Source organism: Echinops telfairi, unplaced genomic scaffold (genome assembly GCF_000313985.2).
Source record: "Echinops telfairi isolate 266 unplaced genomic scaffold, ASM31398v2 ScPeMD7_7407;HRSCAF=8445, whole genome shotgun sequence".
NCBI classification, from domain to species: Eukaryota; Metazoa; Chordata; class Mammalia; order Afrosoricida; family Tenrecidae; genus Echinops; species Echinops telfairi.
Window position 1 is genome coordinate 6,824,567 of NW_022111307.1, and position 25,326 is coordinate 6,849,892.

At 52.6% G+C, this 25,326-nt stretch overlaps 2 protein-coding genes across 3 annotated transcripts in view; one reads left to right on the forward strand and one right to left on the reverse strand.

Annotated features, from left to right (window-relative positions):
* The first annotated feature begins 762 nt into the window (after positions 1 to 762).
* On the forward strand, positions 763 to 12,358 carry TMEM41A (transmembrane protein 41A). Its single transcript, XM_004713424.3, has 5 exons — positions 763 to 881; positions 3,717 to 3,870; positions 7,326 to 7,487; positions 8,209 to 8,347; positions 11,978 to 12,358. The coding sequence occupies exons 1-5, from the start codon at positions 763 to 765 to the stop codon at positions 12,169 to 12,171; spliced, it is 768 nt and encodes a 255-aa protein (XP_004713481.2). The 3' UTR covers positions 12,172 to 12,358.
* Positions 12,359 to 17,317: 4,959 nt separating this feature from the next.
* Positions 17,318 to 25,326, reverse strand: part of MAP3K13 (mitogen-activated protein kinase kinase kinase 13) — a 172,247-nt gene continuing 164,238 nt past the window's right edge. For both annotated transcript variants that reach the window (XM_045296414.1, XM_004713425.2), the window contains 3 exons: positions 22,974 to 23,044; positions 21,396 to 21,693; positions 17,318 to 19,962 (listed from right to left, as the gene is read on the reverse strand). In XM_045296414.1, coding sequence (XP_045152349.1) covers positions 19,861 to 19,962; positions 21,396 to 21,693; positions 22,974 to 23,044 — 471 coding nt within the window. In that variant the 3' untranslated portion in view covers positions 17,318 to 19,860. The remainder of the gene's footprint in view (positions 19,963 to 21,395; positions 21,694 to 22,973; positions 23,045 to 25,326) is intronic.

Here is a 25,326-nt window from a genome sequence, read left to right on the forward strand (position 1 = left end):
TTGTATGTTTCATCATTGCTACACTGCACCCTGACTGGCTCGTCTCCTCTTTTTGAAAGACAAAAACATGCACCTTGCAGGATTGGTAAAGGATTAGGGATAGTCATTTTTCTACTCCCGTCAAGATCGATAGGCCCGCAAACCCTGCGGGACAGTCTGTTCTGCCTGATAGGGTCGCTATCGACTCTCCGGCAGTGGGTTCAGTTTTGTGGTTCGGCAGGGAGTGGACGCTCAGCGCAAGGTCGCTCCCATGATTTCTGACGTCAACGTAACTGACGACTGGACCTCTGGTTCTCCCCTGGCTGCGTTTGCCTCGTTCCAGCCGGCGTGGACAGGGGTGGCATGGCTAGGGGGCTGCCAGCCCGCTGCGGGTTCAATGCTTGATACGTGAAGAAAAACGCAGGAGTCGACGTGGAAAAGGCCACGACGAGGTGCTGGGGAGACAGGTTTTTCCTGAAATCCGCGTTGAGAAATGAGAGGGTGGAGCCCGGGGGCGAGGGACCGGGCCCGGGCCAGGAGATGGGAGGGGCGGGGCAAGGGACGAGGGCGGGGAAGTGGGTGGGGCGAGGCCGAGGGGCGGGGCCCGGGGCAAGGGCGGGGAGATGGGTGGGGCGAGGGCTGAGGGGCGGGGCTTGGCAGCGGGCACCGCCCCGGTCCGTCCGCGAACGCGCTCCGCGCGCTCAGTCCGCCCCGCGCCGGGTCCCGACGCTGCTCCAGGCTCCGGCGGCCGCGCGGCCCGGCGTGCGCGGTGCGGCAGTCGACATGCGCCCCCTGCTCGGCCTCCTCCTGGTCTTCGCCGGCTGTACCCTCGCCCTGTACTTGCTGTCGACTCAGCTGCCCCGCGGGCCGAGACTGGGCTCCGCCGAGGAGGCTGGAGGCAGGTTCGTGGCAGGTCGGCGGGGACTCGGGTTCGGGGAGCTGGGAGCTCCGAGATGGGTCTGGGAACAGGATGTTCGGGTTGGGATGTGGGGCTCCCTGCCGTGACTGGAGGTCCAGGTCTGGCCCTGGGCCACCCCTCCCTGTCTTGGACTGGTGGCACCTGTCCGGTGAGGGCTGCTTGCAATGTGCCCCAGGCACGCGTTAGGTGCCTCTGGGTGGGCGCCTTACCGGTGTGGGCGCCGACCCTGCAGACAAGCCTCGGACCAACCTCACTCCGGCCTGCTGCTCGCCTCCCCCTCTCCGGCACCAGGTGTACCCTTGGGTCTTAAGAGTCATTCGGTCCTTTGGAGAAATGTTGCGGGGACGGCTTCAAATTATCACAAGTTAATGATCAGTTAGTTCTTAACCTGCCTGTCCACACCTTCCCCCTTCTCGAATACAACTGGCCCTGCGCGTTGGTCGTGTGGCAGACATTCAGGGTGCCTGGGAGGGAGCCTGACACCTAGCGTTGTCAGCAGATGCTATTTGAACATTAGGGACACTGTGGGTGTCCGACATACTAAGGGAAACCGTCTGATGGGAAGTAGACTTTATTCAAGTTGGCCATTGATGGGTTGAACGGCTGTGCAGCTCTCAAAGGCAAAGTAGACTTTACACTGTCACCCTTGAGCAGGAGTCAGAGTGCAGGGAAGGCAAGATTCAGAGCAGGATAAGCTACAGGGGGTGGGTCAAACCCTGACTTAATTATTCAGAAAGTTACGTTTATGATGTGGGACAGATATGTGTGCCTGGAGAATCTTTAAAAAAAATTTTTATTAGGGGCTCATACAACTCTTTTCACAATCCATACATATATCAATTGTGTAAAGCGCATTTGTACATTCATTGCCCTCATCATTCTCAAAACATTTGCTCGCCTAGAGAATCTTTAACTGACCTGTTTGTATCTCAAGAGCAATGTGAAGAGTGAATTGCACTTGACCTAAAGCTTGGAAGGAGTGGGGGCACTCTAAAAGGAAGGATATGTAGGATGTTAGTAACTTACTTGATGATGAATCCATTTGCTTCCTCAGAAAAGATGATTAAATCTGAGTGTCAAGAGAGAACTTAATGGTTCTCCAACACTAGCTCCTCATTTTTCAGATAAACTGAGTCCCCAAGGTCAACAACAAATGACTCAAACCACATGCTTGACAAGTGGTTGGGGAAGCTCTGTACTCATGAGACAGAACAAGACCAGCTTCAGTTGTGCCACTGGTTCTCCATGGCCAGCAAGGCCCCCTTCGTGGCTGCTGCAGGCCGGTGTTCCATGCCCATGCCTTCTGTGCTGCAGTCGAAGGAGACTCTCCCTGTTTCTTCCCATGCAGGGCAGATACAGCCGTGGGGTTGCCCGCGTGTCATATGGTGCTTTGTACATGTGCAAAAGACAGGGAAAGTCACTCTTTGTCCATAACAGGGGGAAGGCAAAAGACCAGAAAAGACAGAGAGATCCAGTTTCAAACCTCTTTATCAAAGAATGTTCTGGCTCCAAGGTTTCAGCTCAGATAGGAAATGTGGAAGCAGACTGTGTTTTCAACGTGGAAAGAAGCCCAGAGAGTATTTACCTATATACATGCCTATATTCATACCTCTATAAATGTCTTTTGCCTCCTAATTCTTTCCTCTAGCTCCTTTTACTTTTCTCCTATCTCACTATCATGTTCAACTTTCATTTGGCTCAGTAATTCCTTTTGGCTACATTGCACTTGATCAAACCCCACCAGGCATTCTGTGCCCTCCTCGCCATCAGTTTTAGCTCTCTTGTTGTTCCCTTGTCCCTGGGTTTGTTGGCTCCCCCTTTCCTTTCCCCCACTTCCTCCTCTCCCATGGCCACCTGGAACCATTGGTTCTGTTGTTTTCTCCTCGGGATTGTAAACAATCCTGCCTATCTTATATAGATAGATATGGAAAGAAAAAAAAAGCCTATAAATAGTTCCAGGTCTGTCTGATGGCCCTTATGAATGTTTTCCAATTGGGTCTGATGAGGTGCCAAGCCCGGGCCCCCCAAGTCAGAGGTCTCTTTTTGGGATTCCTCGGGGACTTCGTCGCTTTGCTCCCCTTGCTCTGTTGTGTTATCTATCAGTACGTTACATGTCTGGCAGTAACATTTTACATGTGACACAATTGAATCATTCAATCCTATTAAAAATACTTGTGCAATCAACTTCAGAACATTTTCTTCTCATACTCATTGTGGTTTGCTCCCCATTCCTTCCACTGTCCTCTGTCAGGTCCCTGTCCAGTTCTTGTCTCTACAGATCAGCCTATCCTGGATTTCTTATATAGAAAGTCATACAAACAAACAGACAAACCCAAAAAACTTGGACTAGACAGATACAGAAAAATTGCACCCCAAGAGAAAGCAGAAGTCATGAAACAACTTTAAAGTGTATTAAAAGGCGAGGTCAAATGGTAGAGTAATACATTTTAACCTAACTTTGACATTACAATGCTCTCTGTCTGATAGCAGGGTTGTTCAGATGGGGACTTAATCCACGTTGGGACCCAGCAAATGGATTTGGGGCTTCTGCCATCATCCAGAGCCTTTTGCAAATGGGATGTTTGAATTTAAGCTCTGACACCATTCTCGTTTTTGGATTTGGTTTTATTTCCAGCCCTTGGGTCACACAGGCAAAACCAGGGCCCTTCTGTCTGTTGTCTCTGCCACCCAACATCTTGGGCTCATGTTGTATTCGCAGCAGGTCAGCGCATCGGCAAGTTGCTAGACAAATTGTGGGAAAAGGTAACAGTCAGGCTGATATGAACTCACGTTCCCATCTGCTTCACCAACCCCCCAGGTCACTGTGGTTCCCTTCAGACCTGGCCGAGCTGCGGGAGCTCTCCGAGGTCCTTCGAGAGTACGGGAAGGAGCACCAGGCCTACGTGTTCCTGCTCTTCTGCAGCACCTACCTCTACAAACAAGGCTTTGCCATCCCTGGCTCCAGCTTCCTGGTCAGTGCCCAGAGTGCTTTCCATGCCTGCCACCACCCTTTCTGTCTTTGTAGAGGGGCCCAGACGCTGCAGATCTTACAGATCCAAGGACAGACGGCTGTAGTTTCTGTTTGTTGGCCGTTCCCCTGTGTCACTGGTTTAGTTGCTCGACCTGCATGACCTTAGGCCTCTCTCAGATAATGACCCTTGTTATCTGACGTTTTGCAGTTCTGTTGTGGAAACAGCCAAAGGCACTGCCATCCAGTCCACTCGGACGCATAGCCACCCTACGGGACAGGGTAGAACTTCCCCTGTGGGTTTCTGAGACGGGAACCCTTTATGGGATTCAAAAGCCTCGTCTTTCTCCCGTGGAGCAACTGGCGGTTTCAAACTGCTAACCTTAACGGTTAGCAGCCCAATGCATAACCACAATGCCACCAGGCCTTCTATGTTGTTACTAGGCGCTGCCAAGTCTGTCTCGACTCATAGGGGCCCTGTGCACAGCAGAAGGGAACACTGCCTGGCTCTGCACCACCCTGACAATTGAGCTGGTGCCCACTGTTGCAGCCACCTTGTCAATTCATCTCAACGCAGGTCTTGGCCTTTTGCCCTGATGTGCTGCTTTACCAGGCACGCTGTCCTTTCCAGAGACCGAGCTTTCCTAGTGACCTGTCTGCTGATAGCAGTAGTGAGGAATCTGTCCAAGTATTGACACATGTCTGGCAGTACCAAACGCTGAGCTGCCTGCCCAGTGGGCCTAGGAAGGAAGCCAGTCTTGCATGTTGTCCCCTGCCTGGAGTGGCCGGAGGGCCTCGTCTCCATGGGGCCACCAGGGTCCGAGGCAGAGGAAAGGGGGCTGGAGTGAGCCTGGTGGAGATGGGATGCTGCCCATGGGTCCTGGGTGCCCCCAGAAGACGGAGGTCAGGAGGAAATGGAATCGCCAGCTTCCAGTCATGAAAGGCAGCAGGGACAGGCTATGGTAAGAAGGACCCCTGGGGAGGGGGCGTAGGTCCCAGGGCCTGTGGGACCCCACATCAGCTGACTGGCACCTGTGCAGTCCTATATGCTTCCTTGATGCCCCCTCTTGAGTGGACATAGCTAAGGGGTGGGGAAGACTACCTGGGCAGGTGAGTGGCTAGCAGCAGCTGCAGTTTAAGGTGAAGGGCAGGCCAGGCCTGGCTGTCACAGCCTTTGAGGAAGCTCTGATTCTCATTTCTCATGGGAACATGGAGGTGGGAGGAGCAGGCTGCCCAGTGAGAGCTGGAGGAACCCCAGTGCGCGACTGTGTGTGTGTGGGGGGGATCAGCGGTGGGCTGCAGCACCCATTCTCTCCAGGCTATAGAGTGGGAGCCTCCTGCCCCTGACAAAGCCTCCAGGGGTGTGTTGGGGTTGTTGGATGGTTGAGTTGGGCTACCCATCCTGACAATATGGTGAGGGCCCAAGAGGTTGGGCCCCAGAATGGGAAGGGAACGGCACTTGGACCACTCTGGTCCTGGAAGACTGGTGGCCCGCCCTGTGGGCAGTGGTCAAGGCCAGGCTCCCCTGGGGCATTGTGGGAAGGGGAAGGTGGCAGAAGCCGGGTGCCCTCGGCAGCGGCTCAGCAGGATCTTCACAGCACAGGTGAGGGGGAGGTGATGTGGCCATCCATTTTAATGTGACGCCATCCTTCCCAGAACCACTGGATTTGGGAGGTAGCCAGGCTGCTAAATACACCCAGGAGTGGGTGTGTTTAATCTTCCTTATAAGACTACTATGGGCATGCTTCTACAGGTGACTGCCTTGAGGTGACGTGGTAAACAGGTGGCAGGGCTGGGTCTGTCTTTACTTTTAGTTATGGGGCTTTAGTTTCTAAGGCATTGATGGCTTTGGAAAGTGGCATTTCACACACACGCTCTGGGCTGGATACATTTGTTCTTAGAATTCTCATAATGTTCTGCTGTTGGCAATATATTGATCTGATACTAAAAATATATGTAACCAACACTTGCCAGTTCAGCACTTTTCACACGTGTGAGTCAGGGACATTGATCACATTCATCATGCGGTGCAGCCACCTCTGCTGTCCTTAGCTCATGAGCTCCCGGCTGTTTCAAGAAATTCGATGTCCCCTTGAGGAATGACCCCCACCACCCCCTCCTGCTCCTGGTGACCATGAATCAAGCAACTCTACACAGCAGCCTCTCATGTCAGTAGGATCATATGATACTTCTATTGTCCCCAGCATATGTTCCTTGGATCACGCATGTTGTATGTATCAGAACATCATATCTTTTTATGGCTGACCAAGACTCTATTTTATAAATATCTCACATTTTTAAAAACAATCTGGTTTGGTATTGGTAGCTCTTCAGGTTGGTTTGGCACTGTTTTAAAGTTGCTGTTCTTTGTGAGACACTGTTTGCTTCACTAGTCTGCGAATTCCTGGAGGGCGGGCGGGCCTGTTCCTTAGCCTCTGCTTTTGCGTTCCTGGGCCCGGCCCAGGGACGCGCTGGAGGGCTCCCGGTGATGCTGAGCTGAAGAGGCTGGGATGTCTCCCAGCACAGCTTGGACAAGGGCCCGGTTTCCCAGGCACGCCGGGTACGTTGTCCTTTAGGGTCAAGAAGGGACGTGCTCTTCCCTCTCCGGGGCATTTTGAGCGGCGCCTCAGATGGCATGGGCAGGTGTTGGGCTGCTCACTGGAAGGCCATCCGGTTAAAGCGTGACTGTCTCAGAAACCCACAGGGCAGATCTGCCCTGTCCTGCAGGGTCGCGGTGAGGCGGACTGACGCGATGGCAGGGAGTGTGGCTTTGGAGTTTTGAGTAGTTAGTTTGAACCCCAGCTGGGTGGCCATTGTCAATCCTTGTAGCTTCTCCAGCCCTGTTTAGTCATCTGAGAAATGGAGAGGCTCCTTGATCGGACAGACCCCCGCGATGGTGGCGTGAGTGGACTGACAGAAATGGTGGGTGCAGAGGCCCTGCGTGGTAAAGGGGCTGGCACACAGTGGGGAGGGAGCGAAATGGCCAGAGGACCTGAAAGGCCCCCTCTCTCTTGCTCCCTCCCTGCCCCACCGTTTATCTGAATTCTGGGATCAGGCTGGATCCACGAATTCAGTCTCTCTGTTGGAAACAGGAAAAATACACCCAGTGTCTATGCCAAGAGAGACAGGGCAGTAGGGCAGGTCTGGAGGCTGAGGACCGATGCTTGGGGCTACCTGTGCCCTGTCTTCACTTTTGAGCTGATCCTGCCCCTCCTGGGGGCTGCCCACCCAGCTCAGGGGGAATCTGGCCTCTGCCTTGGGTTATCTCCTGCAAGGCACCGAAATCTCTCCCCTGTAAAGTGGGGCCAGTGCTTTCTTACCCACGGAGGTGCGAACCCTTACCCCGACCTTAGAGCTGGAGTCCCAGGCCAGGACTGTCGTTCTCACGGTTGGACCGGGACACTGGTGCTCGGGCGGCACTGCCCCATGTGCTCATGGCTAACCCGTTGCTCTTCACAGAACGTGTTAGCTGGGGCCCTGTTCGGGCCATGGCTGGGCCTTCTGCTGTGCTGCGTGCTGACCTCAGTGGGGGCCACATGCTGCTATCTGCTCTCCAGTGCTTTTGGCAAACAACTGGTGGTCTCCTACTTCCCCGAGAAAGTGGCCCTGCTGCAGAGAAAGGTAAGGGAAGGGCACATGACATGCTGGGCCCGTAGGCCCTGAGGGGAGTGAGGAGCGGGGTTTCCCACAGCGAGTGCTCTCCTCCGGATGTCTCTTGCTGGGCGAGACCCTGGGGCTTAGGGGTTCTTTTTTATATATATAAACATACACACTTACATTTAATTCTGTGTGTATTTACATATATATATGGAACATTAGCGAACATTGAGGAAGTGTATAATGGGACAAGGATAAGACAACTCTAGGGACTATCATCCGGATGAGGGTGACCATTGTTGACGAGGTCATCCTGGTGTCCAAGAGTTTGCTGGGAGACGGAGCTCTCAATGCACACGGAGGTCAAAGGAGACTGTCACATGAACACAGTGGCAGCAAATGAAGCTACAAGTCCCCAGGGGGCTTGAGGAGCCAGCTTGGGTGAGCTGGGAGGTGGGGGAGCGTCCACCACATGCCCACAGGCCCAGGGCTCTCCCCGAGGCAGTCTGGACGGGGCTTGTGGTCCAGTGACCTAGGGGCTCTTTAGATGCTGCAGATGGCACAGACCCAAGCTCCCGCTCTGACTCTGAGCCTCTGCCCCTTCGGTTTTCAAGTGGGGCCTCAACTCGGGCGGGTTGCTAGAAGAATAGGGACCAGAGTCTGCAGCGTTTGACAGCACCTGGTGGCGCGGGCACAAACCTAGGCACGGTTGCTCCCCTAACGACCTGGGCCTTGTTTGCTGCAGGTGGAAGAGAACAGAAACAGCCTGTTTTTTTTCCTCCTGTTTTTGAGACTTTTCCCCATGACACCAAACTGGTTCCTGAACCTCTCAGCCCCGATCCTCAACATTCCCATCGTGCAGTTCTTCTTCTCCGTGCTCATTGGTAAGCTGCTGGTCGGGGGCGGGGTCTCCAGGGCGGAGGGCGGGGCTGGGGGAGTTGTCCGCTGCTTGTGAGAGCACCAGCTCCCCAGGGTGCAAAGTACAGGTGCCTGCTTTTCAACCCACTCAAGCTGCAGCACAAGAAACTGGGAGAGAAGAGCATTTTTCCTCCTACAAATGAAATGCATTGAGAGCTACCGGCTACCTGGGACTGGCGGGGAGAAGGCAGTGTGGCATCCGCCTGGGCAGGAGCAGTGGGGCTGGTCGAGGCTGTGTGGGCAGGGGCCTTCCTGTCTGCCTGTGACCCCATGTTCCGATCTGCCTGAGGCGGAGCATAGCGTTCCCGCTCACCTTTTAACCTTTCTCTGACTTTCCTTTTAAGAGTGGTGTGCGGGCCACGTCTGACCACTGACCTCATTGGGTGGGGGGTGGGAGGGGTTAAGAGTTAACTTCAGCTCAAGGCTGATGTCAGACAGGTGTCCACTCTAACCTTTTCTTCCTGACCCCCGTTCCTCCTGAGGCCTCTCGGCTACTCTGCTGGGCTTGGAAAGTCACTGTAAGGGCCACACAGAACCACCGACAATGCTCACAGTGACGATGACGGGGCTGATGGAAAGTTAGCAGGGTGCAGTGGGGTGCGGAGCCTCTTCCCAGACATGCCCGTGAGCACACTTGGCTCGGTTCCTTGGCCTCTCAGCCACGGCCCCTTGGTTTCCCGCCCAATTTGGAAAGGCATTAGACAGTCCCTCAAGTGCTGCCAAGAGATGTCCAAAGGGTAGGCACCCCACTCCACCATCAGCCTCAGCGTGAAGTGCTCAGCTGTAGCTCTGTGGATCAGTGAATGTAGCTCCCCCGGATAAGGACCCCATTCTGCAAGCCAGCCGCCTGCCCATAGGTGCTCAACTTGGCACGCTCTTTGCTGTGAAGCCCACTACTCTGCCTCATGCTGTTGGTGTGGCTGCTATGCTGCCACCGCCTGTCTGCCACATCTCTCAGCCTCTGTCACCCCAGCTCTGTCTCCTGGACCCAGGAGGTCCAGTGGGCAAGGATCTCATGGTCCAAAGGACGTGCTCCCCTACCCTGGCTCTTCCTTCCTGCTTCTGCAAGGGCTTATTTTAAACCCAGCCTGGTGGCAGAGTGACCACTCCCAGGTTAAAGTTCCACACACCCCTGAGCACAGTCCTACCCAGTCACTAGTGGGAGGTTACGAAGACCGCGGCTGCAAACGCTGGAGCCAGTCATCCACAGCAGCACATGCAGAGGCCCCGCCTCACAATGGGCTGCTCGGCCCAAGAGGGGCTGAACAGGAGCAGTGCTTCCCGAAGTGCAGACTGTGGACCGTTTTGAGCCGAATGGTAAAGTCAAGGGGCTGCTTAAGAGTGGAGAATGGAGTCTTATCCGCGCCTCTCCCCAGAGATAGCAAATCAGAATCTTAGGGACAGGCCTCAGGAATATGCTTTGTAATTCATTCCCTAGTCAGCGGTTCTAATCTAAACTTTGCTAATCGGTTGGGGAGCTATTAAAAGTCCCTGCATTAAGGCCACTGCACACAACAATTAAGTCATAATCTCGGGCTGGGGTGCTGGGACCAACAGTTTTTAAGATTTCCCAGGAGGCCCCAATGTCCACGGGGAGTAAGACCCCAGCAGGAGCTCTACCTGAGGTTTGCAATCTGCTGGACGAGTGAATTCCTAAAGTCTCAATGTTAATCTCTTGTGGCATCAGTATTTTTTTTCAACCTATAAGTAGTATAGTTTATGAGCCTGAAGTAAACCTTCCATAGATCATGGCGGGAAGGAGAACTCAGGGCTTCCAGGTGAAAAATAACCAATCTGGCTGAGCAGCTGCTACTAGTAGGGAAGGCCTGGGAGAAACAGATATTGAAGCAAGGTCCACCACCGATCACACTGGTCAGATGTCCTTTCAGACAGGAAGGCTCAGCAGCTCAGGTCACGTCAGCCGGTAGCTGAGCTAAGTAGCTCTGGATTTAGGAAGACCCCAACACCCCCTGCCCCAGTCCGACAAGCTGTGACCTAGACTGGTTTGTGAGCTTGTGGTTCGTCACCTGTAGAAATGGCCTGGATTATCAGGAGCTCCAAAATCCATCAGAATCACTGGGGTGGGGACACTTTTAAAGCAGAGGTTCTAGTTAACCAGAAACTTAGGCGTGCAGTGCAAGACTTTATTTCAGATGATGGGGTCCTTTGGGATCCCAGTGGGTCCCATCACCGTGTAGAGAAGGCAGGGACAGTGAAGACCATGAGAAGTAGTATTTCGAAAGAGCTGAAGCTGAAGAAAATGAAAACAAGCCCACGAAAGCCAAAGAACAGCCTTACATATACCCCACCTGCACTCAGAGGCTCTCCAGGATCGATCGGGCACTTCGCACACCGGGGAGCTGTGCGATGGCGCCAAGAACACCGTCCGTGACAGCGCAGAAGGTCAGGAGAGGAGAAGGCCAAAGTGGATGTCAAAAGAGACCCTGAAACTTGCTCTCGGACCCGGAGAAGCTGCAGTGGACAGAAGAAACGAGGAAGAGAGAGAGCTAAAGGAAGGGTTTCTAAGGGCAGCTCGCGGAGACCAAGTAAGGTATTAGATGAAATGGGCAGAGACCTGGAGTTAGAAAAGCAAAGGGGAGAACCTTCTTCGGCATTTCTTACACTGAAAGAGTTGAAGAAAATAATCAAGCCTCGAGTTGCAATACTGAAGGATACTGTGGACAAAATATTGAATGATGCAAGCACCATCCAAAGAAAAGATGGAAGGGACACACAGTGTCCCTGCACAAAAGGACCGGTCGACATTCAGCCATTTCGGGATGTAGCCTTTGATCAAGAATGGATGGTATTGAAAGAAGAAGTTCAAGCTGTGCCCAAGGCTTCAGGAATTCATGGGAAACAAGCATTTCTCATCTATGCCAAGAAATTTGGAGACCCAAAGTCCATCTGTAGGCAATTGGACATCCCCTTACAGAAGGGTCATGGGGAGGAGACGAGCCAGTCAGGCTGCAGCATAGCACTGATGAAACATACTGCTTTCCTCTAATGCTTCCCTCCCCACCCCCCATCATGACCCCAATTCTACCTGACAAATCTGGCTAGACCAGAGCATGTACAAGGTACTGATAAGAGCTGGAAACACAGGGAATCTAGGACAGATAACCCTCTCAGGACCAATATTGAATGAGTAGCCATACCAGGAGGGTAAGAGGAAGGGGGGGGAGGCAGGGGGAACCTATCACAATGATCTACCTATAACCCCTCCTAGTGGGACGGACAACAGAAAAAGTGGGTGAAGAGAGACATCGGTCAGTGTGAGACATGAAAACATAATTTATAAATTATCAAGGGTTCCTGAGGGAGGGAGGTGTGGGGGAGGGAGCGGAAAAATGAGAAGCTGGTAGCAAGGGCTCAAGTAGACAGAAAATGTTTTGAGAATGATGATGGCAACAAATGTACAAATGTGCTTGACACAGTGGATGGATGGATGGATTGTGATAAGAGTTGAACCAGCCCCCAATAACATGATTTAAAAACAAAACAAAACTGGAGTCTGTCTGAATTTCTGATGTTGCTTGGCAAGGTTCTTTTTCTAAGTGTTTCTGCTCCGAGTAACAGGATCTTTCCCCTTCCAGGCTTGATCCCATACAACTTCATCTGCGTGCAGACGGGCTCCATCCTGTCAACAGTCACCTCTCTGGATGCTCTGTTCTCCTGGGAAACCATCCTGAAGCTGCTGGCCATTGCCCTGGTGGTCTTAGTTCCGGGCACCCTCATTAAAAAAATTCAGCCAGAAACACCTGCGTGTGAGAGAAGCAAACACCGTTAATCATCTAAATAGAAAAGACACGTGATCTGGGTTTTCTGGCCCCCACATCCGTGGACTGGACATTAGAGGCATGGGTGTGGTCCTCTAAAGCCCCTCCTTGTTTTTAAATGACCGGAAACTGATGATTTGGACACTGTTCATCCGTGGGCAAGGCCTTGTTATAAAAGACTGTTTTGCAGAAGGTGAATTATATCAGGTTTGTTCTCAACCTAGCCCTGCTCTGGCAGGGAGTTCTGGGAAATGGATGGCATCCTAGAAAATGCTGTCTGTGGATAGCTAACTAGCAAGGGACTCAGGAGAGTCTGTTGTATTTGCCTCATGCCAACCCTCGAGCTGCCGCAGAGAGCAAGCAGATGGCCCTTCTCTGGGCACCCTGGTGGTGCAGCGGGCGAGGCGTTGGGCTGCTTACCACCAGGTTGGCAGTTCAAGCCCCAACACTGGAGGAAGATGAGGCACTGTGCTCCCGTTAAGATGTACAGCCTCAGAAACAAAGGGGGCAGGTCTGCTCTGTTAGAGAGGGTGGCTTTGCGTCAGAACTGACTGGGTGACTGGGTTGGGAGGGTCCCCTGGCAAGGCGAGGCTGTTGTGACAAGGACCTCCCGTTAGACCCTCCCTGGCATGATGCGGATAGACGACCCCGTGCACCCACATCAGTTCTGTTTGTCTATTGAAGAGTGTTCTTCATGTCATTTTGTGTTGATGATCTACCTCTTCCATAAGTCCAGAGAAACAAACTGACAAAATGCACAAGACTCTGTGCAGGCAGCTCAGAGGCCCCGTGCTTGCTGGCGTGCCGTGGGTCCTCACAGATGGCACCACGCATAGCAAACCTCCTCCTGGTTGCCGATCTTGACACGCAGGCTGATGGCTCATAGACCATCACGTTGGAATGGAGTGAACTCCGCCAGGGAGCTAGCCTTCCCCGTCCCGGTGGGTGATGGCCCTCGACTAGCTAAGTCAAATGACCATCATCTCATCTGCCCTTTCTGTGTGAGCGCCATTGAACCTTCTGCTAGGATGCAGTCAGCACACTGGGATATCAAGCCACCGTACTCTAAATGTTTTTCGTTTTGTCCTTAGCCAAGAGAACTGTAGAAATAACGCATCTCTTAATTCCAGAAGAAACCTCTGGGTTCTGGCTTTGGGAGTACGCGTTGGTTTTCAAGGGTCTGTAGCCCTCGTTGCTTCTGTGGCTGGAGGACCGAGTTGGCACAGCTCTGGGCTAATGGGTCCGGGGACAGAGGGAGCTCTGTGACCTGCAGCCTGCACGAGTTGCTCAGCATCGCCTGACAGACTGCGGCCCCTTGGCATCCTCTACTGGGTTTTGCCCTTGGCTCAGCCAAGACTCTTGTCAAGAGCTTTCATTGGTTCTCTTGTTCCATATGAGTTCTTGGGATTACCCCTGTTCAGTAGGAAGTCCGGATTCCCACGTGGTGTTTTATGGACCTGGTATAACCCTTCCACACCAAAGAGTTCATTTTAAAAATGTTTTGTGTGGGCATGGGATAAGGACAGATTGGACTTGGAAGTCGTGGCCCTGCTCTGGGGAGGGGAAGGGAGGGACACAGGAGTTTGGTGTGTCCTGTGCCCTCTCTCGGGGTCCTCAGAGAGTCCTGCCTCCATTTCCCAACAATGTGCCTTTTTCAGTTGTGAGTTTACAGGAAGCCAATTTCCCAATAAATGGCTACAGGTGTTCTGTGTGGTGCTGGTTTGTTGCAACTGTTTACCTCCCCTACGGCGGCAATCATGGTTGGTTGAAACTCTGACGAGCTCAGTGGTGTTTGAACTCTCCACCCTCAGTCTGCTTCCTATCAGCATGACACTGGAAGCTAGGTTTGCACGCTGGTCTTTTTTCCAAGTTCCTGTTACAGTGGGAGCCGCTACCATGGAGGAACAGCCCCCAGCAGGGCAGCAGGAACGCGCTGGAGGCAACCACCCAAGGCGAGGCTGTAATGAGAGACTGCTGATCGATCAATCGATCAATTAATTGTCTCTTCCTTTGCTGTTTGGGTCTAAAGCAAAAGAGCCCGGGACACCAGCGTGCCTATCACCACCTGACTTCCCTGGCTATAGGACTCCGAGCCGGCGAAATCTCCTTCCCCTCAAACACAGTGAAGAGCACTTTAATTCCCGAGCCTGCACTCTTGTTCCCATTGCCGCAGTTTCATTCAGTGCAAACCGCATCGGAAAACCACCTGGGGAGCGGGCGCACTGGCAGGATCAGACCGCAGGGGAGACAGGCGGGGCGTTCATGTTTGAATTTAAGCGTGAAAAAGAAGTGTTTGTCCCAGCTGATGAACTCCAGCCATTGCGGTAAGGAGTCAAAGTGGGTCTTCCCCCTCCAGCGTCTGGGAAGTGGTCACTCTGAGGTGGTGGTGGTGGGGGGTGTTCCAGCTGACAGGGTCCATGAGGGATGTCTTCTAATAGCTCACACATGCTGCCGGGGATGCCCTCCACCCTGATCCATTGGAGGACCCTGTCCTGGTCTGTGGACAACCATGGCCTGGGGCCAGGAGCCAGTGTCCCCGCGTGCTCTGGGGTGCTGTAGGGAGCGTCGTTGCGTCGTTGTTTAGGACCCTGGCTAACAGCATGGGGCCACGCCCTGCGCACAGAGCAGCCAACCCCGATTGTAGCGTGGTGATTGCAGAGCGCCCTCTTCTGCCACCTGCCCTGGAGCGGTAACATGAGGGTCTCCACTTGGCAGCCTGTAACATTCCAGCCTGATGTGGTTCTTTGGTGCCGGGCTGTGAGGTGGTTGACATTGATGGTGTGAGTGTCACTCGGGCAAGGAGTAAGAGCAGCAAAGAAGCAGACTCATACCGGCCTGGAAAGGCACCGAATTCACACGGATGGGACAAGCCAGTGTCTTGAAAAGAGTGTCACAGTGCTTCGGGACACGAGTCTCTCAGAGTTGGGGACTTACACCTGGACGTAAGTGAGGAGGAACATGTGCATTCAACACAACACGATGGGGAGGTAAAGACATTCTGGATCACGACCCATCAGCGATGGGTGATTTGTCGACTGGAATTGGCAACCTCCACTCCCAAAGGGCAGTGCGTGGAGGGAAGTGGCCTTTCCTCTGACAATGCCAGTCCAGGAAGGATTCTTAAGTGAGCTGGGACTGGTGAGCCCCTGTCATCCTCCTGTTCCCACCACCCACACCGCTATTGAGTTGATTCTGACTCATAGCCACCTTGCAAGACAGAGCAGAAATAGTCCCAAAGGTGTCCAAGATCGTAAGTCTTTATAGGAGCAGACAGCCTCATCTTTTTCCAGGAGAGCGGCTGATGGGTTTGAACTCGCTGATTTTGTGGTGAGCAGCTCACTGCTATGCCTACTGCGCCACCCGACCCCTTCGTCCTCCCTTTAGCCCCGGCAGTTAGTTCAGAGCCTAGAGCTGAGTTGGTCCACACTTTCCCACGGCACACCCATTCCAGTCAAGTGGGACTGGCTGCTCCGGTGTGCTGTGAGGGATTTCGAGGCAGCATCCAGAGCCCAAAGGAAGGAGTCAAGTGATTGATAAGTAAGGCCAGTTTGGGGTATTTGGGGTGCAGCTGGGAGATGGCAGTACATGGCCAGTTTTTTGTGTGCAAAAAAAGCAAGCAGAATCTAGCATCCCATGCTGCAGGGCAAGAATTCCTTGGAATTCAAAGATGATGTCCTAGTCTGCAGAATGTAGTTCCAGGAAGGTCAGGTAGGAAAGGTTTAAGACAGAAGATGTTAGAGAAGTGCGGGCCTGGGGAAAAGAGGAGAGTACATCATTTACTTAGTAAGGAGGCAGTCCCTCAGAAAGGATGTCAGTGTTCACTGTGTGAGAGAGAGGGAGAGGTTGGTTCTAGGTAAACCCAGTTACCCAATCGGTGTAAGGGTCAAAAACCCAAACCAACTCACTGCCATTGAATCTATTCCGACTCAGAGTGCCCCTGCAGGACAGGGTAGAGCTGCCCCGGTGCATTTGAGATTGCAAATCTTTTCGGGAGCAAGTTCATCCTTCTCCCATGGATGGTGGTTTCAAACTACCGACTGGGGATCAGCAGCTCAACTTGTAACCCACCAAGAGAAACAGGGGAAGTTGAGTGCAAGGAGACCCTAAAGTGAATGTCTCCTACTGATTTAACCCCTCCTGACAATGTCCTTGTAAGGAGCCCCGAGGTCAGCGCCTGGTCAGCGCCTGCGTGCTTCCCCATCTGGCCCTAGTGAGTGCCAGCAGTGGGGAGGGTTGAAGTCTATCAGCATTACAAAGTGGATGCAGGCTTCTCAGCCCCTGGGCTGGCAATCTCATGGGGAATTGCTGTTCAGAGGCTGTGATCTAGAAATAGATGGAAATTGGAACCAAATACTCATCTACAACACAAATTAAAAATCATCATCTTGCAGTCAGCCAAAAACAGAGGCTAAGTGAATGTGGACACTTATCCCAAGGGGTCCAACGTTCAGCCTCCGGGGAAGCATGAAATCCCGTGATGCACGGGTGTTCAGTTGTTGGAACTGAAGGATTAGCTGTTAAATTCCCTGGGCTCCCGAGTCAACACTTCTCAGAGGCCTGTGGGATTGTTCTCAAACACATGTCAACTCATGTTTTCCCTGGTCACTCCCAGGCAGGCAGTGAAGGTTGGGATAAAGGAGGTCTTTCCCTTTGTAAATGCCCTCATGTCCCCCCCCTTGCCCCCCCCCCTACACAAAAGAAACCCATTCAATATGGGATTTTATTCAACTCGATGTACAGTGAGTGAAGACAACACTATCGACCACCCTAACATCCTAATGACCATTAATCCAGATACAGTGGGAGGCATTATCATGATAGCTGGCCAAGATGGGAATGGAGAAATCGGATCAAACGATGAGGTGTCATGTATTCGGGGCCTCATGTTTCGGCCACCACTGAAGATGTGTGAGCTGCCTCGGGTCAATGTTTCATGTTGGACAGAAAGAGGACACGAGGACCCAGTGGTAGTAGCGTCTTCCTCTCTAGGAGCACTGGTCCAGAGGGAGCCACAGGACCATGAGGTCTGAAGATGGGGGTTAGAACACGGGGCCTTCCACGCACTCTCCAGCGCGACACGCCTGCTAAGGGCAGGGTTTCATTCTAGAACTTGAGTTGAGACAATGGCATCGCAGCTCGGCATGTTCTGTGGGGCCCTCTGGGTGTCTCTTCTTATCTAGTTGCCTTCCTGTACCAGAAGAGGGGCAAACACGGCCAGTTTTGTGGGGCCTGGAGAGAGATGATAAACTATGCAGCCACTTCTTGAAACTAACCAACCCACGTGTCCCAGGAAAAAAAACCCGTAGGTCTCAGCCCTTCGGGGCATGAAATAATTCTCGTTGCTTCTAATAGAGTCCCATGATTTTATTTCTTAAGAAACTTGAGAAAGTTTACAGCAATTGAACTGTTTGTCCATTCACGCTGCCACCTCCCACCCAGAGACCTTCCTGATCAAGTCAGTCACGATGTGCGCATGCCTAGGCCCAGGGCCAAGCACACCCCCGTGATTGTGCTGGTGCACAGAGAAGCAGGGACTGCGGGGCGGAGAGAGAGCCCCCCCAACAGCAGTGCTGCGTCCATCCCTTCCCCCAAAATCACATCATTCATCGTTGGCAAGAAACACAATCATTGTGCGATACCGTCAACCACACCTTCTGACCCACAGAAAATGAGAATGACAATAATTATTACAAAATAAAATAGCGGTGATGAGTGCAATGCCATAACTTAAGATCGCTCATGTAGTCCAGCTACAGAATTTATACAAAATGGAATAACTTAATGCAAACAATACTGCACTCTGAATAAATTAAACGTTTTCCTTCATCCTCGCTAAGAGCTATAAATTAAAGACACGACATGATAAAACTCACATCTCAACATAAAGTGTAAACAAATGGAGGGCTCGGACACGCAACGGAAGCAACGGCGGGAACGCCACCCCCCTCCGTCTGCTTCCTTTTTTGGCGGATGCAATCCATGAAACCAGCGGAGGGGTGGCATTTTCATCTGCATTGGAAAGGGTTCGATGCCTGTGCGCTCGGATCTTTCTGAATGCCAGACACATACGGGATATGCACGCGTCTCGCCTCTGGTGCAAGTCCTGAGCCTAGAAAGGTTGTTTCACATTAACCCACCTGGTAAACTGAGACTAGCAATAGGCCAACACCTGCGTGTACACAAAGGCTAGGTACAATGCTCCTATCGAAGCCCAGGGAGCCCGCAGGGCCGCTGGGGGCTCTGCAGGGCCAGTGAGGGGCCATGGAGGCAGGAAGGCCCTCCAACCACTAAAATCTCCCTCATCGGCATCAGTTCCTCTGCGCTGATTTCCAAAGCCAACTGCTGCGGAACACTGCACGACGGATCCTAGGGACCCAGAGGAAGTCACACACATCCGAAGAGGAGGATTTTACCGCAACGTGATTGCCGTGGCAGAGAGGTGGCTTTCTGCAAGTTGCTCTTGTCGCCCCTATGCTGACAGTGGTGGGCGGTCACTTCACGACACTCGTCGGGGCAGAGTGTGTTCACAGACACAATCGAGGGCCCTGATTTTCCAGTGGCCGTGAGGCAGGCTCACAGACGCCACAGCTGCCTCCCCAGCTTGTGCCGCTTGCGATGGGAGACAGCAGGCTGCTTCCAGAGCAGGATGCCAGACGTTCTGAGAAGGTTCTTTTAGGGATGTCACACTGGCTTGGCTAACACTGTTGTGGATTTTCTTTTTTGGGATCCTTCACGCCTTTCTTTCCCCTCAAGGAAGTGGTTGGTAAGTAGAAAGGAGACGCAAGGTACAAGAAAAGGGCACTTGACCCTGACGAGTCCACACCTTGGTCAAGGTCACCACAAGGACAGCATTGAAAAGGGAAGTGTTTGCCAAGGACAAGATCTACCGCTAACTGCAAGGCTGGCTACCAATTGCTGGGTACACTTTCGGAAATCACAGCTTCCACATGATCAGTCGTGGGGTTCCTTCTTCGTTTGCTTTCCTCTTAAAGAGAGGGCATGACCTTAGAGACCTTTTGTGCAAGCATCTCGGTCACTCCCATCACCCAGCTGGACAAGCTGGCTGAACGGAATGTGATTTGCTCACAAGTTGCCTGGAATCGGTTTTTTCTTTGGCTCTTCCCAAGTCTCTCCACAGCGCTCTCCGTCTGCCCTGCCCTTGCTCTTCAGTCACGTGTGGCTCAAAGACCTGCTCCCTGTTCAAGCAGCAGCAGCAGCAGCAGCAGCAGCAGCAGCAGCAGCAGCATCATCCCTGGGCCCACAGTTCCCATAGGGTCCAGGACGTGGCTCCTACATTCCATCCATCTTTCATCTTTCGTTCTTTTGTTCCCTTCCAACAAATTTTGGTGTCTCTCTCTTTCTCTGTGTGTCATATATAGTTCACTCTTTACAGTACAAAGTGTTAAAACATCAAACAAAAATAAATATCAATGTTACAGTAGCTAGAATATTCAATAAAATAGATCCCTGCCATTCTTGATTGAAATGTTCAGTGAGACTTAATTTCATTTGGATATACATCTATATATATATATACTTTTTCCAGAGGTTTGTGAAGTCTTATGTCCCTGTTATTGCAGCTCGTTTTTAGGGGTGGTAAAGACGGGGACACTCTTCCCGGACAAAAGGCAGGGAGAGAGAGGGAGGAGTCTGGGGGTGGGCGGGCTTGAAATGCCAGGACAGTCGGGAGCGTTCTCTGGTCACCACGTGGCGGAGCTGTAGTGCTTATTGGCCCTCACGGTGGCGTCGGAACACTCGCCACCTGAAGAGTCACAGTCCGATTCTTCAAACTGCATAGGGTTCTGCAAAGGCAAGAGAAAAGAACACATAATGCGTGTCCACAGGCGCTCAGTGAGCACCACTGGGTCCTCTCACCCGGCGGGCCTGGAGCTGGGAGGAGCACAAAGGGCGGGGAGCCTCAGCGCTGGCCCCCTGGGGCTTAGGGAGAAGAGGACAGAAAGGCGAAGGCCATGAGGACACTTGCACAGTGTTTGCAAGTGTGAGAGTCTGCATGCTGCTGACCTTGTGAACCCTTGTGATAACGACCATAGCAGGGAGGTGCTACTGTCACCCTCATTTTATAGACCACGGTCACACAGCCACAAAGTAAGGGGCTGGGGCTTTCGCTAGGCGGTGTCGTTCCAGGGTGCACACTGGCACACATTCGGCTAGTCTCCCTCTCAGAAGGCCCAACGGGATCGGGCCACTGTGGGTCATTGAGCTATTGATTTCCAATATGTCACTTTTGTCGGCAGCCAAGTGCACCACCAAACACCCATCCATTCACCTTTTCTCCATGGGCCGTTCAGTACCATCTGTTCCTTCCTTCACCGCTGGTCTCACGACCTGCAGTCACGTGGTTTCACCGTCATTCATTCAGGCTCCTGCCCCTCAAAGTTCCCCTCTGTGCTTTAGAGCCACTGTTTTCAGTTCACCCTCAGAGAGAGAATTCTTTACAAGAGTGCGATCTATGCTTAAGGCCACCGGTCTGTATTCACTGGGCTAACCTTACTTAGCTTGGGGTTTCCCCCGTCTGAACCACTGTTGTTCATTGTCAGAGCTTTCTGCCAAAAATGTCTGAGGCGGGAAGTTCCAGCTATGATGTCCAACATCATAGCAAGTTCAGGGGCATTGATCAGGCATTGAACTCCAATTGTCTGCACAGAAGGTGAGCTATCTCCCAGTGTCCTTTTCAAAAGGCAGCACTGTGTGTAAAATGTGTGCGCCTGTGCTGTGCTAGCAAAACCCAGGGGAGAGTGGCGGCCCAGAGAGGGAGCCATCACACCGGATCTAGGTCGGGAGAAAATGTTGGGGGATGGGGGGGGGGCGAGAAAACAGGGGTGAGGGGGTGGGAGGAGGGAATATTGGAGTCAATGTCTTGAAATGAAGGGCTCCTGACAATCATTTAGAAGGAACTGCGCTGGTGGAGTTACACACTGGGCTCTCAGGTCAGTAGTTCAAACCTACCAGCTGCTCCATGGGAGAAAGATGAGGCTCTCTCCACTCCCGTAAAGAGTGACCGTCTTGGAAGCCCTCAGGGGCAGTTCTACCCTGTCCTAGGGGTCACTGTGAGTCAGAACTGACTGGAGGACAGTGACTGGCCTGCTTTGATCTTCTTTCCGGGAGCTCTGTTAACCTACGTCACGAGGCAGTTACCGTGTCTGACATATGCAGTGACTATTGTACAGGCCCAGGCAGGGAACGGCGTTGAGAGGAGGTGGGAGGGAAGCCCCACCTCGTAGCCTCGGTCCTCCGCACACAGCTTCCCCAGCGACATCTGCGTCTTCACGCGGCTCACGGCGCACTCCTTGTCCGAGAGCCCGTCGGAGTGCGAGGATATCTCGATGGGGATCTCCGGGGTCTGCGACAGCAGGTCCTCCAGCTTCTCGGCCAGACGGGCCTCCCGCTGGCCAGTTCGCTCGTCAGGGCTGTTGGAGTGGTCGCTGGTATTTCCCTCCTCCCCGTCCGACACGGAGAAGTTCTCAGAGCTGAAAGTCGAGTAAGACTGGCAGCTGCTGATGCAGCGGTGGGGCCTAAGACCACAGACAAGCAGAAAGCCTTACTGACGGATAGGCGAGGCGGCCCCTTTCCCTCCCTCATCCATCAACCCCCACCCTGGGGAGAAGGCATCTCAGCCCTGGCTGGTGCGTGTTTCCTGCCCGAGGGGGATTCAAATCTGGATTGGATAGGGAAAAGCCACTGGGGTTTCAAAGCCAAAGAGAGACCCGGTGGGGGAAACGGGTGGGAGAAAGAGAAGTTAGAGCAAAACCCACACAACTCCTTACAGCTGGTGATCCCGAGGGTCGGGGAGAACATGCTGCAATACAGAAGGCAAAGGCGTGAACCACTGTGGAAGTGGACTTGCACCTGAGCAGAAGGGGCAGGGCGACAGCCTTTGGGTGGGCTGAGCTCGTGGTGTGCCACAGGGACGAGCCCAGAAGAGACATGCTTGTGATGCCAGTAAAATGTGTTCAGGGAGCAAGAAGACACCTTTTCGGTGCACAGGAGAAAACTATGCTCAGGGAGACAAGAGGACGGCGATGCCAGTGTGGCCGGAGCAGGGCAGGCGTGAGAGCAGATGCCAGCTCTGGGCACAGTGTGGACGCGCAGAGAACAGCCAGCCAAGGGGCCAGGAATCCCAGGTCGGGGGTTTTTTCCTGTGTCTGGGAAGGCAGGAAGGCATGCAGAACCTTTGGGGTGGGGGGTGGGGATTCTTAGAGCTGCATCCTCAAGAAATGAACACCTGCCAGCAGAAAAGTCCTGGGAGGAAAGCCACCTTCCCGGCTGTCACACAGGGGCAGCTCTTACTGTAGATCGTAGGTGGCCCTGTGACCCTACCAGCATGCATTCTGAGGGTCTGTGGCCACCTGGTATACAGGCCTTATTAGAACCACATGCCCTCAGGCGCCTGCCCCTCTCTTTACGGGAAACTCTTTACGGGATAGCACCACTGCTATCCCTGGCTAAGCAGAAAGCGAAGGCTGAGGCTGGATTGAACGGGGATGTAATTAGTCCAGCCGCAGGACAAACACATGAGGAGGTATACTGGGATCATCAGGGCCACCTCTCACTGTGCCCTCCCGTGCAACCTTGAATCTGGGCTTAGAGCCTTCACCTTGGAGGTTCTATGAAATGGATTTCGATGACTGGCTCGGCTATTAATGTCGGCCAGGAGCCAGAATGTGGCAACGGGAAAACACAACCACGCGGAGTTCAAGCCTCCCCAGAAGGAGGCTGTCGGAAGGTGGCCTGTGATGGGGCAGGAGGTGGGGCAGACGCGGGCGTCCCTGCGTGCTGTGTTTGCTGGTCTTACCTCTGTCTCCGTGGAAATTCCACTTCACTGTCTACTTCCCCTTCTTCCTCTTCCGAGGAGTCGTCTCCACTCTGAGGACACAGAAAAAGGAATGTCATTTAGTGTCCCCCTCTCTCTCACACGCTTTCATTATTAAAAGTATCCACTAGGTGCTTGCTAACTGTCATTCATCTCCCACCTACGTCTCTTCCCTCCCTCATTCACTGGGTAGCCAGCTCTTCCTGGGTGCCCGTGATGTCAGGGCTTGCGTCAAGAGCTGGAAGACGCAAAGGCTTATCCTAGCTGGGGCTCTGTGAAGGTGGCCAGAGGTGTGGGGCGAAGGGGGAATCGGAGAAGAGTGGGAGGGGGTCTTTTGTAAACACTGTCTCTGAGGGATTCCAGGATCTCCTTTTGAGCCTCAACCATGAAGTAAACGTTCGGTTCTTGATGCTGACTCACGGGGACCCTATTGGACAGGATAGAACTGATCCTATGAGTTCCCAAGAGTGTAACTTTTTATAGAAGTAGAAATCTCTGTCTTTCTCTTGAGGAGTGGTGGCTTTGAACTGTGGACCTGGAAGATCATAGCCCAATGCATAACCACTATGCCACCAGGGCTACGTTCCGTTCTTTAAAGCTCAACCGTTACTCTCTTAAGCACTGTGCTAGTTACATAATCTGTTGTCAACTTAGGACTTAAGAGTGAAGGGGTGGAGTTTAGCCTGTCAATTGGGTTGCAGCTTGATGACCTCCTTTGGAGCTGCTAAGGAGATACCTAGCTCGCTGGAGGTAGGAGACTCTCATTCCCTGTGAGACATTCCTGTTGACAAGCCACATGGAGCTATGCTGATGGCAGTCAGAACCTTGGAGCTGGAGGATCCACCTGGAGACCCAAGCCAGTGCTGAGATGCTTCCACCTGTGATCCACTGTGATCTTCCTGCACTTGGCATCATTACATGTGTTGCATGAGTCTGAAGAGGAATTAACAGACTGGTACTGGACATATGGGCTAATATCAAACTTAAGGACTTGGTCTGGACTAAGGTGTTTTCTTATTTCTTAATGTACACTTACTCTTTATAAAAAGCTCTTTCCAATGCACATGAGTGTCTATGAATTTGTTTCTCTAGTCTCTCTGAACTAACACAAGCGCCAATCCCTTTTCACTAACATTAGGTATGATGTCTGGGCCATCTCCGCTATTGACAGATACGCTGTCAGACTGTGTCTTATCTGTGCTGCATCACGCACTCTGCCATGGATACAGGGTGGCATCCTGGTGAAGAGCCCAGCTGCTATCCAAAAGGTCAGCGTGAGAGAAAGAGGTGGCACTGCGCTTCTGTAAAGAAGAAGCCCTGTATGCCCGAGTCAACTCCATGGCCACGGGTAGTGGGTGGACAAGCCAGGTGCTTAATCAGTGAGTACTGCCTTAGAGTGCTGGCAGGAACGAAGGAGCTCTGCTGGCAAGGTCCAAGGCTGTGAGATTGCTGGGCTCCGTGGCTAACTGGAACCCTGGTGTTTACAAGTTGGGCTGCGATCCGAAAGGTCGGCAGTTCAAAATCACCACCAGCTCCCCTGGAGAAACACAGGGCTTTCTACTCCTGTAAAGAGGTACAATCTTGGAAACTCACAGGGGCAGTCCTACCTATTCCTCAGGGTGGCGTGAGTTTGGGGTGTTCTGTTTGTGCCGTATCTGGACCCTGGGCAAGGGACCTCTGCAGAGATGCTCTTCCCTGAGAGAGAGATCCTGTGGGAGAACAGCCGCGCTGAAGAGCGACTGTCCTGAACCAGTGTCATGGCACAGTGGATTATGATCATTCCTTGTGACGTGAGCAACTGGTATTTTCCTAAAGACTGAGGCTGATGTATGTCTTCAAGGATCCATTCTAAAATACCATCTTCCTACAACCAACTTTGTCTTCTGCTCTGCTTTTTTGAATTCTTGAATGCAAGGATGGTCACACTGACTACTGAGACACGTGGGAGCCTAGCAATGTCCGTGGGAGGGTTTCCCGTGAAGAGAGGGGCAGGCGCCCTGAGGGCATGTGGTTCTAATAAGGCCCGTATACCAGGTGGCCACAGACCCTCAGAATGCATCTCGACCTTGGATGGCGAGTTCAAAAGCAGGCTGTTTGGGGACATGACTCTTAGGGGTGTGGGTTTTCTTTGGGGGTGGTGAGAATATTCTCATGTTCATTGTGGGAATGGTGGCACAGCTCTATGAATATTTCAGAACAAACAAAAAGCCCACATTGAGTTGAATACTTTAAATGTTGGGATTCTATGGTATGTAAATCACACCTCAATAAAGCTGACATATATATATTAAAAAATACATACTTTTATTCATAGAAGAGCCCTGGGTACAAAGTG